This window comes from Nyctereutes procyonoides, unplaced genomic scaffold, assembly GCF_905146905.1.
Source record: "Nyctereutes procyonoides isolate TBG_1078 unplaced genomic scaffold, NYPRO_anot_genome, whole genome shotgun sequence".
Lineage (NCBI taxonomy): Eukaryota > Metazoa > Chordata > Mammalia > Carnivora > Canidae > Nyctereutes > Nyctereutes procyonoides.
This window is the reverse complement of record NW_026575146.1, coordinates 80919601-80937088: the sequence shown is the minus strand read 5'-3', so window position 1 is coordinate 80937088 and position 17488 is coordinate 80919601. Positions and strand designations below refer to the sequence as shown.

The window sequence follows — 17488 nt, the reverse complement described above, 5'->3', positions numbered from 1 at the left end:
GGCTTTGTGGCAGCTCAGAGGAGACACAGCCCCAAAACCCCGTGTCCCAGACCACAGGTGGTCACTAGCCCCTCTTGTCTTCCAGCCGCCTCCTCCCTCTCCTCACCTTTACGGGCAGATGAGCACCAGGGCAGAATGTGAGGGGACAGCTCACAGTGCATCAGATTGTGCCGTGACATCCGAGGAGCTGCTGGGTGAAATGACAATAATCAAACACTAATAAATAATATTTGTTATAATTGCTGTTCTGTGGCAGAGCTCCTTACCGCCAGGTCACATGTTCGCTTCACCCTCTTACGTATATTCATGCACTTAGATGTCATGACAGTTACACGATGGAGACACTGTTATCCTCACTTCCAGATGACGAAACAGGCTCCGAGAGGTTAAGGGACGTGTCCAGAGCACCCTCCAGTAGGCTGCAGGGCCAAGAGTCCACCTGTTCTCTAGCCCCTGCTCCACAGCCCCTGGGATTCCACTAACTCGGCTCAGACTACATGGCAGACCCAAGCTCACCTCAGTGCCAGCGCTTTTGTGTTGTTGTTTTTTTCTTTTCTTTTTTTAAGATTTACTTTATTTATTCATGAGAGACACAGAAAAGCAGAGACACAGGCAGAGGGAGAAGCAGGCTCCCTGCAGGGAGCCCGATGGGGGACTGGATTCCGGGACTCCAGGATCACGACCTGAGCTGAAGGCAGATGCTCAACCACTGAGCCACCCAGGTGCCCCTGTTGTTGTTTTTTCATTAATAAAAGTAGACTATGTAGAAGGAATTTTTAAAATACCAGCCTGCGTTGCACATACTGGGAGTCCTGAGGCTTAGGCGAAGTGATGCTGGCTTGGGGTGGAGTATTTCTGTCATGATTCCTATTCAATAAGTGTGAAACAAGCTTAATACTGCTCCTGTCTTGTGCCTGCTCCCATCCACTTCCCAGCCCCCACACCCACAAAACCAGCCTCCAGTCCTCCCCAGAATGGGCAGGAGGCTCCTGGTGCTCAGGGACACAGGTCTGGGGACACACATCTGCCCCTCTCCAGAGATTCACTCAGCACCGCTGTCTGCACCTGGCGCCGGGCACCTTAGGCACCGTAGTGAATAAGGCAGCAGAGATGCATGTGGGACTGCACTCTGGTAGGGGAGGCCTCAGGCAACACACATGTACTTCAGTAAATCATACAGTGTGGTAAGCCTGATGAGGTAGTAAGTAAACCAGGGAAGAGCTAAGAAGCATGAGGAGTGATGGTTCAGTTTTTAGGCAGAATGATCCAGGGAGGTATCACCAGGAAGATAACATTTGAGTCATGACCTGAAGGAGATGAAAGAAGGAGCCATGTGGACACCTGGATGAGAGCATTCCAGGCAGAGGGAACAGCCAGTACAAAGGTCCTGAGGCAGGACCACATCTGGCACATTGGAGACCTGGTATGAATTCCTAGTTTGGCCACTCACTAGCTGTGAAAGTGGGCACCTGGCTTCTCTTCTCAGAGACTCAGTTTCTCCCTTGGGAATCCCTGTTTCACAGGACTGGGCCCTCTGAGGTTCTACACCTAGGCGACGCGAGGCCTGGCACTTGGGAAGAGCCCAGTGAAGTTAGTTGACGGGGTCTCAGTCGGCTGTCCCTTTGTCACATTCTAGGTGGTCCTGTGAATATGCCCCTCCCCCGCCCTCATTTGGGGTTCACAGGCACAACCGGGCCTCCTTCTGCCACCCCCCGCCCCCATGCATGCAGGCCACACGCAGACTCGGCCTTGAAGGGAGGGCAGTGGCGAGCAAGATTGACCTTGCCTCTTCCTCATGCCCTCCCTATCCCACTGGCAGGGTGGACAGTCAGGCGGCCCACGGTAGTAACAACAGTAGCAGTAGTAATCGCTAACACTCTCAGCACGTGTTCTTGCCAGATACTGTCCTAAGTGTTCTATATGCCTGGAGCCTTCAGATCCTCTCCATATCTCATGATGTGGGTCCCGTTGTTCCCACTGTGCAGATGAGGGTGGGAGGTTGAGGCTTCCTGGGAGATAATCATTTGCCAGGGTCCCCAATGGCAGAGCCAGGATATGGACCCAAGCTGCCTGAAGCCTGAGCCCATGCTCTTTACTCAGCACCCTACCTCTTGGGTCCACTTTGGGTTCTGGCTCTGGGAACAGACAGCCCTGGGTTCAGTCCAGCTCTGCCACTCCCTGGCTGTGACTTTGGACAGATGGCTTTACCTCTGGGCTCCTCAGTTTCTTCATCTGTAAATAGGCTTTGTGCTGGTTGCTCCCTGTCTCCCGGAGCGGCAGGAAGGTTCTTCTCCTGGATTGCACATGTGAGGTAGCCCGAGGCTGCAGAGCAGTGAGTTCACGGGCAGAGTCTGTCCTGTCCACGTGCACATATATCAGGCTCCCGTCAGCTAGGGTGTGGGGTCCAGAGTGAGGGGCTCAGGCTGTTTTCCAAGCCAGCAGGCTGGCCTGCCCCAGATGGCCACCCCCAGCCGCCAAGCAGACAGTCATGTGGGCCCCCATCTCCCGGCAGATGGGATGTGAGCATTGGCAGCACTGAGCTTCCCGCCAGGGCAGGAACAGGCTTGGAGCTGGGCTTTGGCACCACACTCCTGAACGTCAGCCCCACGCCACCCCCAGCCTGGACAGGACGAGCCCCGGGCCCCTGCCCTGTCCTGAGCCCCTTGCTGACCTCTCTATGTCTCCCGGGACACAGGGCACCTCAGCCAGCCAGGGATGGTCTAGCCTCCTGACCCAGCAGCTTCCCCTTTGCCCAGCAAACACAAGTTTTTGACAGGCCTTGGTTTTGTTAGGGTTAGAGGTTTGGATTTGTCTTTTCTTTTTGACTTAAAAAGTAACAGTCACTGGGATCCCTGGGTGGCGCAGCGGTTTGGCACCTGCCTTTGGCCCAGGGCGCGATCCTGGAGACCCGGGATCGAATCCCACGTCGGGCTCCCGGTGCATGGAGCCTGCTTCTCCATCTGCCTGTGTCTCTGCCTCTCTCTCCTTCTCTCTCTGTGACTGTCATAAATAAAAAAAAAAAAAAAAATTAAAAAAAAAAAAAGTAACAGTCACTCATGAAGAATTTAAGTATGTAAGTGCAAAGTGAAAAAGGGAGAGTCTCTCCTATTAAGTGAAAAAAGCAAAGAATAACAGCGTATTGACTAGGGCCTCATTTGTGTTGAGTAGGTACCTGATTGTGTGTGTTTATAGAAATAACCTCCAAAGCATATTGTTAAATGGGGAGAAAAGCCAACTGTACCTTCTTACTAAAGGTTAAATTTAAATTCTTAACTATGCATATGGCTTTGTACAAATACATTTGACACGTGTGTGTACATAATAATGGCTACCACATACTGAGCACTCACTGTGTGCCAGATACAATGCTGAGCACTGCACGTGGATTAGCTTACTGAGTCTTTACGACTCTTTGAAGTAGTTGCCATTATCCCTATTCTATACATGAGGAAACAGGCACAGAGAAATTTTTTTTTTAAGATTTTATTTATTCGGAACGCCCGGGTGGCTCATGGGATGCCCTGGTGGCTCAGCGGTTGAGCGCCTGCCTTTGGCCCAGGGCATGATCCTGGAGACTCAGGATCGAGTCCCGCATCGGGCTCCCCACATGGGCCTGCTTCTTACTCTGCCTCTCTCTCTCTTTCTCTCTCTCTCTGTGTCTCTCATGAAGAAATAAAATCTTAAAAAAAAAAAAATTTTATTTATTCGAGAGAGAAGCAGAGACATAGGCAGAGGGGAGAAGCAGGCTTCCTTTGGGGAGCCCGATGCAGGACTCAATCCCCCTGCATCACCCTGAGCCAAAGGCAGACGCTCAACCGCTGAGCCACCCAGGCATCCAGGTACAGAGAAATTAAGCAACTTACCAGGATCACACAGGGAAGGAGTAGAGTCAGGATTTGAACCCAGGCAGACTCCTCAAGGACCTGCCAGGAAACGTTCCTAAAGGGTGCGCCCACTGCCCAGTAGAGAAAGGGATGCGTCTGAGTCAGGAGCCAACATAGAACAACTTGTGTCAATCGAAACCTCCCTGCATACATGGCCTTGAGACTTCTTACAGCTCACTTGACCAGTTACCCTCAGTGAGATGACAAGTGTCATCGAGGGTAAGACCATGCAAGACCTTGGGGACTGAGCAGGGTGTACAGATTTTATTTGAAGAGAGTTGGGAAGCCACTAGCCCCTTCTGCGCAGAGGATAGGCATGGTCTGGCTCCAGCAGCTGCGGGAAGAATGGACCAGGCAGGGGTGGCGGTGGGGCTGGAGCAGGGAGACCAGGCGGAGGGCTAGCATCATAGGCCAGGTAGGTGATGACAATGGACAGGACCAGGTGGCGGTTAGAGATGGCCAGTCATTGCACCCTGCCAGTGCCCTACTTATTGTCCCCAGCAGAGAAAGAAAAGCTGGGAGCTTTTCAAGTCGTGGCTTTTGGTCAAGTCTTCTGAGCCAGAATGTAGGCAAAGGCCACCTGTCTCTTGCGTGAGAGAATGAGATGCAGGACCATGCTTCCCCTTGACCCCAGCAGAGGGCGCTGCGGGCCAGTGTCAGCAGGATGCAAAAACACTGATCCTGGTGGTGCATTAACTGAAACCCACAATCCCAGGGCAAAGCATCCGTCATCGTTGCTTTTCATGATCTATTTCAAGACTCTGGTTCTTACGATAAGAGAGACTTGTTTATTAATTCCTGGGGCCAGAACTAGGAACTCCCAAACACGAGATCATTCCATTCCTTCCATTCATGCCTCTTGCCAGGTCCTGTGTGGCAAGGGTGGGCTGTATGCTTGGAGGCAAAATCATGACATATTGTTTTTGCCACCTCCTGTGTCTGTTGACTTAGGGCAAGCATGTTTTTCCAGTTAACACTGATCCTCCATAGTCTCAAACCATAGCCTCAAGTGTATTCTGGGCTCTGGTAATAGTCCTCTCAGGGAGGGATGTTTTTCCTGGTATTGCTGCAGACCTGCCCCCCACCCCCACTCCACCAAGTTGTGCTCAGTGGAGCTGGAGCTCCAGGGCCTGGCTCTGCACAAGGCATCACCCGATGGCCCTCTCACATTATGCACAGAAGCCAGAGCTGGTACAACGGGGACCTGAAGCAACCAGGGCTCCCAGGGCCAGCGGGGCGTAAATTGGGACCATCACTTGGAAAACTTTGGCAGTTCGGTAAAATTAAAGATGAACATGCGGGGTGACTCAGCAGTTCTTCTCCTAGGTACAAACCCAAAAGAAAATGTGTTTGTGTGCACTAAGAGGTGCTTCCATGAGTGTTGCTAACAGCCGTGTTCATAGTTGTCAAACACTGGAAGCAGTTTCTGTGCTGAGCAGTAGAACGGATTCGATCCGTTGTGGCAAAATGTCAGCTTCTCCCAGCAGCGTGGTCGAGTCCCGTATCCAGAACATTGAGAAAAATAAGCCAGAGATAAAAGAATACAAAGTGCACTGAAGCTCAAAAATAGGCAGAAATAAATTATGGAGTTAGAAGTCAGGATAAGGTTGCCTTGGGGAAGGAGGGCAAGGGCTCGGTGGGGCTGAAAATATTCCATTTTTTGATTCAGTGGCGATTACCTAGGTGCTCACTCTGTGTTAATTCCTTTAGCTATGCTTACATGTGTTGTGTGCTTTTCTGTATGTAGATTATTCCTCACAATAAAAAAAATTTTTTTTAACCTTCAAAGAAAAAGGTCATGAGTTTTGGAAAAGTCAGGGCTGCATTAGAATCCTGGTTCAGTCACTTAGCTCTGGTGACCTTGGAGAAGGCACCTAACTTCTCAGAGCTTCAGTTTTCTTTCCTTTTTTTTTTTTTTTCTTCTGTGTGTTTATCTCTTCAGAGAGAGAGGGAGAGTGAGCGAGCACAGGGGGTGGGGCAGAGGGAGAGACTCTCCAGCAGACTCCCCACTGAGTGTAGAGCCCAACGTGGGGCTCGATCCCACAACCCTGAGATCCTAACCTGAGCTGAAATCAAGAATCAGAAGGATGCTCAACCAACTAAGCCACCCAGGCACCCCAGAACTTCAGTTTTCTTATCTGTAAAATAGAGATGATAAAACCTCCCCTGAACAGACCTATATACTTAACTAGGTAATTACTCTTGTACCTGGAAGATAGCATAGTCAACTGCACCTTCACAAATGTGACTTTGTTATAAAGTTCTGTCAGTTGGAAACTGCTTTGTCTGGAAACCTGACTAATCATAGCTAAAACAAATAGAAGGTGGTTTTAATTCTCCAACGAGAAGTCTGGAGGTAGGCAACTGCAGAAATTGACTTCTCTGTGGTTTTCTTGTTGTCTCTTTCCTCATGATTACAAGATGACTGCCACAGCTCCAAGCACCTCATTCTCATACCAGTATCCTTAACAAGAAGAAATGAGCAGGTGGAAAGGGGCTTTCCTTTAACCTAAGGGAGGTAGATGTGCCCAGAGGTCCTTCCCAAGCTGAATTGGCCTCACATTTCATTACCTGGACCTAGTCACGTGACCAGCTATTAGAGAAACTTGGAAAACACCATCTGGGAAAGAGGAATGAGATGGCCGTAATTGGTTTGACTCAAGGTTTTCAGTCTTGGCTACGTATCAGAATCACCTGAGTGGCACTGAGAAGCTTGTGTGTGTGTGCTAGTATATTTTCATATATACGGTAATGAAGGCAGAGTGTTCGTTGAGTGCTCACCTTCTGGAAGCTGTTTTATTTGTTATTCTTCTTACTACCTGACAAAACCTGTCTCTCCATGTAACTGCCAGCTGGGCAAGTCCTGTTCACACACCTAGAACAGGGCTGTGCTTCAGGGGCACTCAGTTGGTAGTTGTTGAATGGACAAACTACTTCTGCTTCATTGTCTCAAAATCTCATCAGCTTAGTCCTCCCAGCACCCTTCAGGCTGTGATACCGTCACTGTATTCATTCCACAAAAGAGAAACCGAGGCCCAGAAGTTCGGAGGCACTTGCTCAAGATCACACAAGGGGGAGTCAGCAAGTACAAGTCCTGGTCCAAACCCAGGGCTGGCCCTGGGGCCCGAGCTGCTGACCATTGCACCGGTTGCTCGGAGCATTGGACACCGTCATGGGCTCTGATCCCGTCCTGGATCCTGAGAGCCTTTTCACCTTCCCTTCTCTCCCTCCAACAGCTCATCACCCTGCGGGGCTCCATCCTAGAGGATGCCACACCCACTGCCACGAAGCACGGGACAGGCCGGGGCCTGCCCCTGAAGGATGCCCTGGAGTACGTCATCCCCGAGCTCAACATCCACTGCCTGCGGCTGGCTCTCAACACTCCCAAGGTGACCGAGCAGCTGCTGAAGCTCGACGAGCAAGGGGTGAGCAGGGGGCCAGCATCCGGGGGGTGGGGGGAGAATGGCACCGGGACGCTAGCCTGCAACCCCATCCTGCTACCTCCTTCTGTCTTGGTCTTTGTTTCTTTTTCAGAGTAGAAACCCACCTAAGCTGGTGTAAGTGAAAGGAGGGATCTATTACCAAATTGCAAGGGTGCCAAGAGCAGGAATGTGACTGGGTCTCAGGAGAAAAATGGTCTAGGGATGAGATAGCCACTGGGTTTTGCCTGCCTCTCCCACTCTGCACATTGGTTCCCTCTGCTTCTCTGTCCTCCCACAGCTCCCAGAGTTTCTGTGAGAACGACAGCCCCGCGCAGACCCCAGCTAGCTAACTCTCAGGCCCACACTTGGGTCAGGTGTCTGTCTAGGGTCCGGTCATCAGTGACCAGGAGGATGAGCAACAAACATGGGAATTGGGGGCCCACCCCCTAAAAACAGTGCCAACTGTACTGAGCCCCGAGCCCATGAGAATTTGTTTTTGCAGAATCTTAGCCAGTTCCGGTCCACCTACTGTGGGCAGCCTGCCAAGACCACATTGTCTCATTCTCGAGAGAGTGGCCCGGCCCTCTGTGGAGAGCACAGAGCCGGCTGCACGGACCCCTCGTTGCGCCTCTGTGGAATGGGAAGGAGGGAGGGGGACAACTGGGCTGTGCTCCCCCCCACCCCGCACCCCTTTCCTTCCTCCCTGGCTGCAGAGCTGCAATCCTGTGTGGCCCCAGTGGCAGCTCCCAGGCGCCGCTCCTGAGAGCCCCTCTGTCCCGCTCCCTCCGCCACCCCTGCAGCTCGCCTCACAGCACCCTCTCGCCCCTGCAGCTATGCCGGAAGCACAAAGTGGGCATCCTCTACTGCAAGGCCGGCCAGAGCTCGGAGGAGGAGATGTACAACAATGAGGAAGCTGGCCCTGCGTTTGAGGAGTTCCTGTCCCTGATTGGGGAGAAGGTCTGCCTGAAGGGCTTCACCAAGTACGCTGCCCAGCTGGATGTCAAGAGTAAGTGGCCACGGGGCCCTCCTCGCGGGATGCCGGTTAGGTGGCCTGGTGGTAGCAGGCCGAGGACAGGGATGCCGATAGTGCGACCGCTCAAGAAGACGCTATGGCATATTCTAGTAGAGTCTGAAGGTGCACCTACTGTGTGAGTCAGCAGTCACACTCTGAGACACGTGCTCTGAGAGCTCATGCACATGTGCACTAAGAGGTGTCCTGAATACTCATACCCACTGGTGCCTGCACGGTGCCCCGCGTGCGTGGGCAGGGTCATGGTATTTTGTGCAGCAGAGTGCTGCATGGCAGTGACCATGACAACTGGAGCCACAGGCATCAGCCTGGACCAGGGCCACATGCTTGATGTTGAGTGTAGAGAGCGGGCCTCACAAGAACGAGTGTTGAATGATGCCTTTTACACAACAGTTATTTTTAAAAATACAGCACACTCACTAGTGTGTTGTCCGGGGCGGGGAGGGGTTGCTCTCCCGCAGTAAAACTCTAAAGGGGGGCAGCCCAGGTGGCTCAGCGGTTTAGCGCCGCCTTCAGCCCAGGGCCTGATCTTGGAGACCCGAGATCGAGTCCCACATTGGGCTCCCTGTAGAGCCTCCTTCTCCCTCTTCCTGTGTCTCTCCCTCTCCCTCTTCCTCTCTCATTCTCTCTCTCTTTCTCTCTCTGATGAATAAATAAATAAAATATTAAAAAAAAAACTCAAAAAAAATAAAAAAATAATAATAAAAAAAAAAAAACTCTAAAGGGAAGCAAGGCAGTGACAGAGCAGGCCGTCCCCGGTAGGTTGCCCCTGGGGAGAGGCTGGGTCTAACTGGAAAACGATGCATCGTCACGGAGTATTGGTGGTGGTCTACTTCTTAAGACAGATGCGAGGTACGACGTGATCGTCCTAGCATTTCCACATACACATGCACATATATACGTAGCGTGTGGATTAAAGTGTTCTGTGGCAGTTTGGGGGAGATGGAAGAGCGATGTTGTGACCTCCCATCTCAGCGCCCTGGGGAGAAGGCTGACTGCCCACTGTCCCTGGAGGAGGACCGTTGTTGGATTAGTTGCTCAAGCGGAGTCGGAACACAGTGGTGGGGCCCTGGCCTGACCACTGGCTCTTCCCCTGGCCTCGCTAAGCCTCAGTTTCTTCATCTGGAAGAGGGATCCCAGGTTAAGAGACAAGTCTAGAGAGATGACTGAAGTGTCCACAGGTGCCTGTGGCTGTCGTCTGTTGAGGGAGGCCATAGGATGAATACAATCATTGTGCCGTTGCTGGTGTAGGGATCCTGGGCCACTGGCCTTGCCTCCCTCTGCCTCAGCTTCCTCATCTGTCAGGTGAAGCTGATAGTTGGCTTATTTCAGGAGCCCAGTGTTGAATGAACCCAACGTACTGAGCGCTCACTCTGTGCTGGACCGTGGACCTGTCCAGCCTCCTAGGGCTGCCCACACCCACTCCGCATCTGGCTCGGGGGAAGCCCACAGCAGGCGTGAGCGTTAGTATTGTGGTTGTGTTGCTGATTCCTTCACCACTGAAGGAGCAGCACACACAGGAAAAAGAACAGGAGACTAACTATCCCCCTTCTCAGACAGAGGCTGGCTCCTCAGGGCTCAGCATCCTGCTACAAAGTGACAGCTGTAATTTTGTCCCCTTCCCAGAGTTGCTGTGAGGATCAGATGCCCACACAACACTACAGAGAATTAGCAGTCTAGGGAACATCGGCTGCTGCCACGTGCTTCTGTGGCAAGTGGATCTTCCTCAGAGAACCCTAAGAGCACAGTGCTCCTGGCCAGTGTCCCCAGCTACCAGACTGGGATGCCCCGGACTCGAGGCCATCTGGAGGTCCCCTGGCTCCAGGCCTGCCTCTGGCACCAGCCAGCTGTGTCTTCAGTGCTCTCACCTGTCACAGCTTCTCCCCACAATGTGAGGCCACAGGAATGGGGATTCTTCAGTCTGTTCTTCCACTGTCTCCCCAGCATAAAGCTTGGTGGACCTGAATGCCCCAAAGGGCCAACGAATGAGCCTCCTGGGCTGAATGGGATATCCCAGAGTTCCTTGCAGCATGGCTTATGGGTTCACTCCTGCCTTGACACAAACCTCCCAGCCTTCCTTCCTGGGCAGGAAGGAGCAATCCAAAATGATAGCATGACTGAGGAACCCGATCTTATGTCTGAGTACAGAAGGGCTCCTTGAGAACGTGGCATGTGGCCTGAGAGGGCTGAGGTGGAACAGAAGGCAACAAGGGCACAGGCACATTCTAGGAGAAAGGAACAGCATGTGCAAAAGCCCTGAGGTCTGAGGGCTGTCATCCAGGGAATTAATGTAGAGCATGAAGTGAGGAAGGAAGGCAGGACCCACCCTGCAGGGCCTTTTAGGCTCAAGTTTAGGGATTAGATCTGTATCCTAAGAAAACTGTGAAACTTGTAAGAGCAGCACCGAGTCCTGTTAATAAAACACTGTGGAGGGATCCCTGGGTGGCGCAGCGGTTTGGCGCCTGCCTTTGGCCCAGGGCGCGATCCTGGGGACCCGGGATCGAGTCCCACATCGGGCTCCCGGTGCATGGAGCCTGCTTCTCCCTCTGCCTGTGTCTCTGCCTCTCTCTCTCTCTCTGTGACTATCATAAATAAAAAAATAAAAAATAAAAAAAAAAACACTGTGGAGTCAGACAGCCTGAGTCCCAATCCAGACTCCACTGTGGCCTTGGGTAAGTCATTCCCTCCCTGCTCAGTTTCCCGTCTTGGAAACACAGAGCTGATAATCAGATGGGCTCCCTGGTCATAACCCCCTCCCAGTAGAGGTAACCAGGATCCTGACTCTCAGGATTATCATTCATAGTTTTGCTACCTACATATGCATCTCTAAATAGAGTTTGTTTTGCTTGTTTTTGAACATACTGTGAATGGAATTGTACAGTATGTGCCCCTTTTGTGTCTGGCATCTTTCATTCAACGTTATATATGTGGGATTCACCCGCGTGCTGACTACGGCTCATTTTGTGGTTTTGTACTTTTCCACAGTATGAGCATACCAGCTTGTTTGTTCATCTTTTTGACTGACATTTGAAGGCCCTTGTTACCCATATCCCAGAGCACACGTATGCGATTTCTCTAGGTTGTGATGCTGGGAGCCAAAGTGCTGGGTCATTAGTTAAGCCGTTCTTCAGGCTCACTAGATATTACTAAGAAGTTTTCCAAAGTTGTTGTACCAATTTACACACCTAACCAGCCACATAAAAGGACTCAGCCGTTTTCATCCTCCCAACCCTCGGTACGGTCAGACTTTTAAATTTTTACCAGTGTGTTGGGTGTATAACATAAGGTTTCCCTTTTACCTAAATTTATTTAATTTTAAAGAGTGAAGTTAAGTGCAAACATCAAGCTAAAAACTTAACACAGATGGCATGTGGGATGTGGCACAAACCCAGAGGTTTGGGAAACGTGGTGCTAACTGGTGTTTCTGTTGCAGCTGACTCCACGGGCACCCACTCCCTCTACACGACATACCAGGACTACGAGATCATGTTCCATGTCTCCACCCTGCTCCCGTACACCCCCAACAACAGGCAGCAGGTGAGTGGGGCCCCACATGATTTCCAGTTGAGGCACAACTGAACCCCAAATAATTCCCCTTCCTTTTGGCTGTTAGGTGGCTGTCTAGAGGGCATTGGCTCTCCTGCTGCCGTCCCGTGCAGCAGATGGCAGTTGAGGTGCTGTGGCCTTGGAGACCCTCTGCACCACGGTCACGTCACCTGGGGGATGGAACTAGGTCAAGTGTCGTTTGATACCAATTTTTTTTTCTAGCCATTCCTTGGCCATCCCACTTGCCTCTAGCTGCCCCAACTCAACAGTGTCTTGAGTCATCAGGAATTCTATGAAAAAAGAAGAATGATCAGCTTATTTCGATCAGAAGTAACAGAAACACAAAGCAAACTGGCAAAAGCAAAAACTGAGTTTAACTGGGTTGTGTAACTCTCAAATGCCAGGACAGGGTTGGCTTTAGGTATGGCTGGATCCAGGGGCTCAAACAATGTTAGGAACCCTTTTCATTTCTTACCCCTGCTTTTTCTTCATAGTGGCCTTATTCACAGATCTTCCCAAGTAGTGGCAAAGATGCCCCCTAGCAGCCCTCTGCTCATATCCCAGCAGCAGAGCCACTCCAGGGGAGAGAGAGCTGTGCCTCCCTAGTATCCCAGAAATGTTTTGGGGCTAAATCTTGTTGGACCATTCACTTGCCAGTCCCTGGGCCCAGGGCAGGGATGGAATGGGCTGAGTGGTGAAGCCTGAAGCAAGTGCCCACCTCTAGGGTGGGATGAGGGAGGTGCTTTCCCAAAGAGGATGGACATGGCTGCCAGAAGAAGGTACTAGTTGGGCAGGAATAGCTAATGCCTGCTTCATGAGGCTCCGCTCCTGAACATGCCATGCAGACTCTGCCTTGAAAACAACTTTTCCTAGTTTCTGAAGAACAGAAATCCCACAGACTTATGGTTTAGGAAATGCATATTTCTTCCATTGGTACAGATGATAGTGTAGATTTTATAGACCAAAAATGGTCAGATCTGAGTGATCTTGTGAGGTTAACCTTAACCTGATAGCGTTCTGTAAGAACATTGGTCTCAGGGTTAGTCCTGAGCTTGAGTTCTTTCTTTGCCACATGTTAGCTGCTTGAACCTACCTCTCTGAACCTCAGGATCCCTCATCTGTAAAATGGGCAGAATGATGGCACCCCGTGTCTTGGGAAAGGTCCCTGCACTCACGCAGGCAACCAGAGCACAAGGCAGGGCCCAACTCCCGGGACGGGCACAGGAAGCAGTCCCTAGTGCTGGGTGTGTGGTACGTGGGGAAAACCAGGGTTGGAGAGTCCAGCATAAATGAGTTCAAATCCTGGCTCTTTCTCCCGATGACTGTGTGACCACTGCGACCCTGAGTATTCTCATCAGTAAAGGGGTAGGATGAGTTCATGCCTCACTGGGTTGTTGTGATGAGATGAGCTTGCCACTTGAAGACCTGGTGGTGGGCAGCCCGGGTGGCTCAGCGGTTTAGCGCCGCCTTCAGCCCAGGGCCTGATCTTGGAGACCCAGGATCAAGTTGTGATCCTGGAGACCTGGGATGGAGTCCCATGTCGGGCTCCCTGCATGGAGCCTTCTTCTCTCTGCCTGTGTCTCTGCCTCTCTCTCTTTAATGAATAAATAAATAAAATCTTTAAAAAAAAAAAAAAAGACCTAGTGGTAAGATGCCTAACCCAGGCTGGCCACAATAAATGGGTACTTTAGCAATTTAATGAGTTTAACACACACACAAAGTAGTTCAGTAGTGTGAGTCGTGCTAAGTGTAAGTGTGCCTGGATTCCATGTTCTGGGCCGCTTGGTGTCGAGCTACATGGGATTCCCATCTGCGGACTTGACATTCCCAGCATGGATCCCTGCCAGTGACAGTCACAGAGGCTTACCTTGTGTGAATGCAGTAATGTCAGCAAATCAGTGAAACACCATGAAACATCATCGCCTGCAGAGATAACAGTATCTTAGAGACTGTGACAGGCAGAGGGGAGAGAACCGGGCTCCTGTGGGCCAATCCAAAGCCACAGCTGCCGCAACCTTTGCATCCCAGGTGTGCAGGGTGGGGGTGGCAGCCTGGGATCGGCTCTGCCAGCACAATCACTGTCCGGTCTGCTGATCTGCTGCAGTGGCCTGTGAGCAAGGCCATAAGCAAGTCGAAGTCTGCCAGTCCTGGGCCCACCTTCAATAGATGTTTGCTGAGCACCTACCATGTGCCAAGCACTTTCCTTGGCACTAAGGACACAGCCATAGGCAGCAAACAAAACAGACAAAACCCCCGTCTTCATGGAGCTGCTGTGTTAGTGGGAAGGAATAGACCAGAAACGAGAGGAAGAGGGAAAAGCCACCACGTGCTGAGTGTCGATAACCATTGCGTGAGCAGGAGAGTATAGGGGATGTTGTGGGGATCCGGCAGTGAGCTGAGGCCTCCGTGGGAGGGAGGTGTTTCAGCAAAGAAAGACCTGAAAGAGGGAGCCGTGTGGGTCCCTGCAGGAGGAAGTGTTTCTGGCACGTTTGAGCAGCAGCAGGAGGCCAGCATGGCGGGAACAGAGTGAGCGAGGGGGAGCGTGGGAGGAGATATGGGGGGAGTGCAGATGGCGTGGGACCCCCTGGGCCATGTGGGGACTCTTTCTTCCCCTGAGTGAGGTGGAGCCATCACCGGGCTCTGAGCAGGGAGAGACATGATCCAGCCCAGCAGGCCAGGTCCTCTGAGCGGGGAGAGATGATCCAGCCCAGGTCCACAGCTCCCCCTGGCTGCCTGTGGGGACCAGACGGGGAGAGAGGGGGGGGGGAGGCTGCAGTGAGGGTCCAGGCAAGGCCCTCAAGCCAACCTGTGCTGCCCTCCTCTCCCCCGTTTCTGTTTACCAGCTACTAAGGAAGAGGCACATAGGAAACGACATTGTGACGATCATCTTCCAGGAGCCAGGGGCGCTGCCTTTCACCCCCAAGAACATCCGATCACACTTTCAGCACGTTTTCATCATCGTCCGAGCCCACAACCCCTGCACTGATAATGTCTGCTACAGGTATGCATCTCCAGGGAGATGTGCTCCAGGGAGCAGCCCGGGGATGGCCCCCACCCCTGCCCTCACAGGAAGCCATGGCAGCTGATTTCCAGCCTCCAGGCAGCATGCAGGGAGCCAGCCAGCAGACGGCAGCCGGCCTGGTGGGCTGCCTCCCCTGTGGCTTGTGTGCGCCTCCAGGGAGCTCTGTCCTCTTGTTCCCACACCTCCTGAGAGAGCGGTCCTCAGTCAGAAAAGGGCATGTCACCCCAGCTTGGATAAGGAGACCGTCAGGGATTTGCATTTGCCTGGAATCTGTGGGTTGCAAGTGACAAAAATCCCTCCTCAATCTGGCTTAAGATGGAAGGGCATTTGTATCTTTCGGCTCTCCCAGGTGACAGGTTCAGGCATAGCTGGATCTGTTCCACTTTCCTGTCGGTGGCTTCATTTGCTGGAAGCTCTAAGCTTAACACCCTCCCAGCTACAAATCTAGCAAACAGAGCTTTGCTCTCCCAGGAAGAGAAGCTCCAGAATTGAGGCTCTTTGACCTGGTTGGGGGGGTGAGTTGCCCATCATAGAGCAAAACCACTGCCATGTCTGGGTGGCAGGCACAGGGGCTGAGGCCCAGGAGTAACGGCCCTGAGGAGAATCAGAAGATGGAAGGATGGGGCAGGGCAAACACACGTGCATGTGCACACGCGCCACCCTGGAGATAGAGCTAAGGTTACAGTTCACAGATAATAGGTAGCATAGGCCTTAGACCCATTCAGCATCTTCCCTGAGTGCCGACTCTCACCCTGGAGAGTGGCCAGCAGCCAAAGACCAAATGGAAAGCTCTCTGGGGTGGGGGGTGGGGGGCTGAGGGTAGAGCCGATTGCTGACCTAGGCCCAGATCAAGGGCAGCCCTTGTCCCTAGAGCAGCACCAGAGACCCTGGGGAATGGGCTCAGGAGCACTATTTTCCATTTTTTGAAAAAGGTTTAAAACTCAAAAGATACAAAAAGTAAATTAAAAAAGTAAGAAAAAAGTCACAGTCTCCCACCCACCCACACCCAGTTGCCCTTTTAGCAGTTTCTTGTGCGGATGTCCTGATATTTTATACATACACAGGCAGCTACTTGTAAGTATTCTTTTCCCCATTTTTAATACAAATGGAGCATGTCACACACGCTGTTCTACATCCTGTGTTTTTTCGCTCACCAGTCCTTAAGATCTCTCCAAAGCAGTACAAAAAGTACTTTTTCGTTTCTTATGACCACATAACATTCCAGTGTATGGATGCATGGGAATCTTTCCCCACCAGTGGGCGTTTGGGTTGTTCCTAGTCACCCACTGTTCCACGCCCTCCTGCAGTGAATAATCTTGTTTATGGTCTCATCGCACGTGCGTCCAAGTATATAGCTGGGGAAATTCCTAAAACTGGGGTTGCTGGATCAAAGGGTATGTGTGTAGCTGCCCTGGGGAAGATGAGAGCATCTCAGGCGGACTCCCTACTGAGCTCAGAGCCCAATGCAGGACTCAGTCTCAAGACCCTGAGATCATGACCTGAGCCAAAAATCAAGAGTTGGCCATTCAATAGACTGCACCACCCAGGCACCCCTAAACCCTTCTTGTTTTTTACAATTTAAAGTATTTTTATTATGCAATATTCTAAACATTCTGAAAAGCACAGAAAATAATATAACAGACACCCATGTGCCTACCACCCGATTTAACAGATGTTAACATTTTGCCACATTTGCTTCAGCTCTCTTCTTTATTTTTAAAGAAAGAAAATGTTAAAGATACAACCAAAGCAGCCCCCCTCCACTCCCTCTCCTTCCCCACAGGCAACTGCTCCCTGGACAGACCACACCCTGTCCCGCCCCCAACCCCCCACTCTCACCCCTATGTCCCCAAACATACCTCCATCAGAGCACTTGTCATGCTGTAAAAACGACTTCTTGGCATGGCCCTGGCCTTCCTTGAAAGCAACCCCATGTCAAGTTCCCCTTTGTGTGTCTGTCGTGGCCTGGGCCTTGCTGTATAGTGGACCCTGAAGACATTTTTGCTGGCCAGACGGATGCCTGGCCCAAACATCACGGGCAATGAGGGAAATAGTTGTTGAATGAATCACCGTGATTATTCTGGACATACTGACTGAGCTACAGTGACCAGGTGACCTGACGTCACACCATCTCCTGGTTGTATAATGAGGTGCTGTCCTTCCCGGTTTCAGGGGTGCCATTTCTGAGTGGCACACCAGTGTCCCTGCAGCCTGTGGGCCATGACAACCCAGTCCTGCCTGCTGGGAAGTAAGGGACCAGCTGTTCTGCTTGTCCAAAAACCTTCAGCAGCTTGTGATTTCATGATTCTTAAAATCATGAATCGGGACGACGTGGGAAGAACCAGAATCTGTCACTTTAAGCAGCTAAGTGCTGACTGGAGAAGTTGCAAAGCTGTTCACATCTGTAAAGTACAGTGTGGACACATCCCCCCAACCCCCAGGTAAGGCCACACCCACTCAGTTTTGCACAGAAGAAAACTTGGCTGGTTTGTGTGGCCTCAAAGAACCGCACCACTGGGAAATGCCTTCTTCTGTCAAACCTACAGAAAACCTACTGTACATTGGTAGAAATGTGTTTTTTCTT

General features: G+C 51.6%; 1 protein-coding gene across 4 annotated transcripts in view; it reads left to right on the top strand.

Moving 5' to 3' along the window:
• Positions 1-17488, top strand: part of SIPA1L3 (signal induced proliferation associated 1 like 3) — a 235714-nt gene that overhangs the window by 145515 nt on the left and 72711 nt on the right. For all 4 annotated transcript variants that reach the window (XM_055309713.1, XM_055309710.1, XM_055309712.1 and 1 more), the window contains exons 5-8: positions 7121-7309; positions 8138-8312; positions 11770-11873; positions 14726-14883. In XM_055309713.1, coding sequence (XP_055165688.1) covers positions 7121-7309; positions 8138-8312; positions 11770-11873; positions 14726-14883 — 626 coding nt within the window. The remainder of the gene's footprint in view (positions 1-7120; positions 7310-8137; positions 8313-11769; positions 11874-14725; positions 14884-17488) is intronic.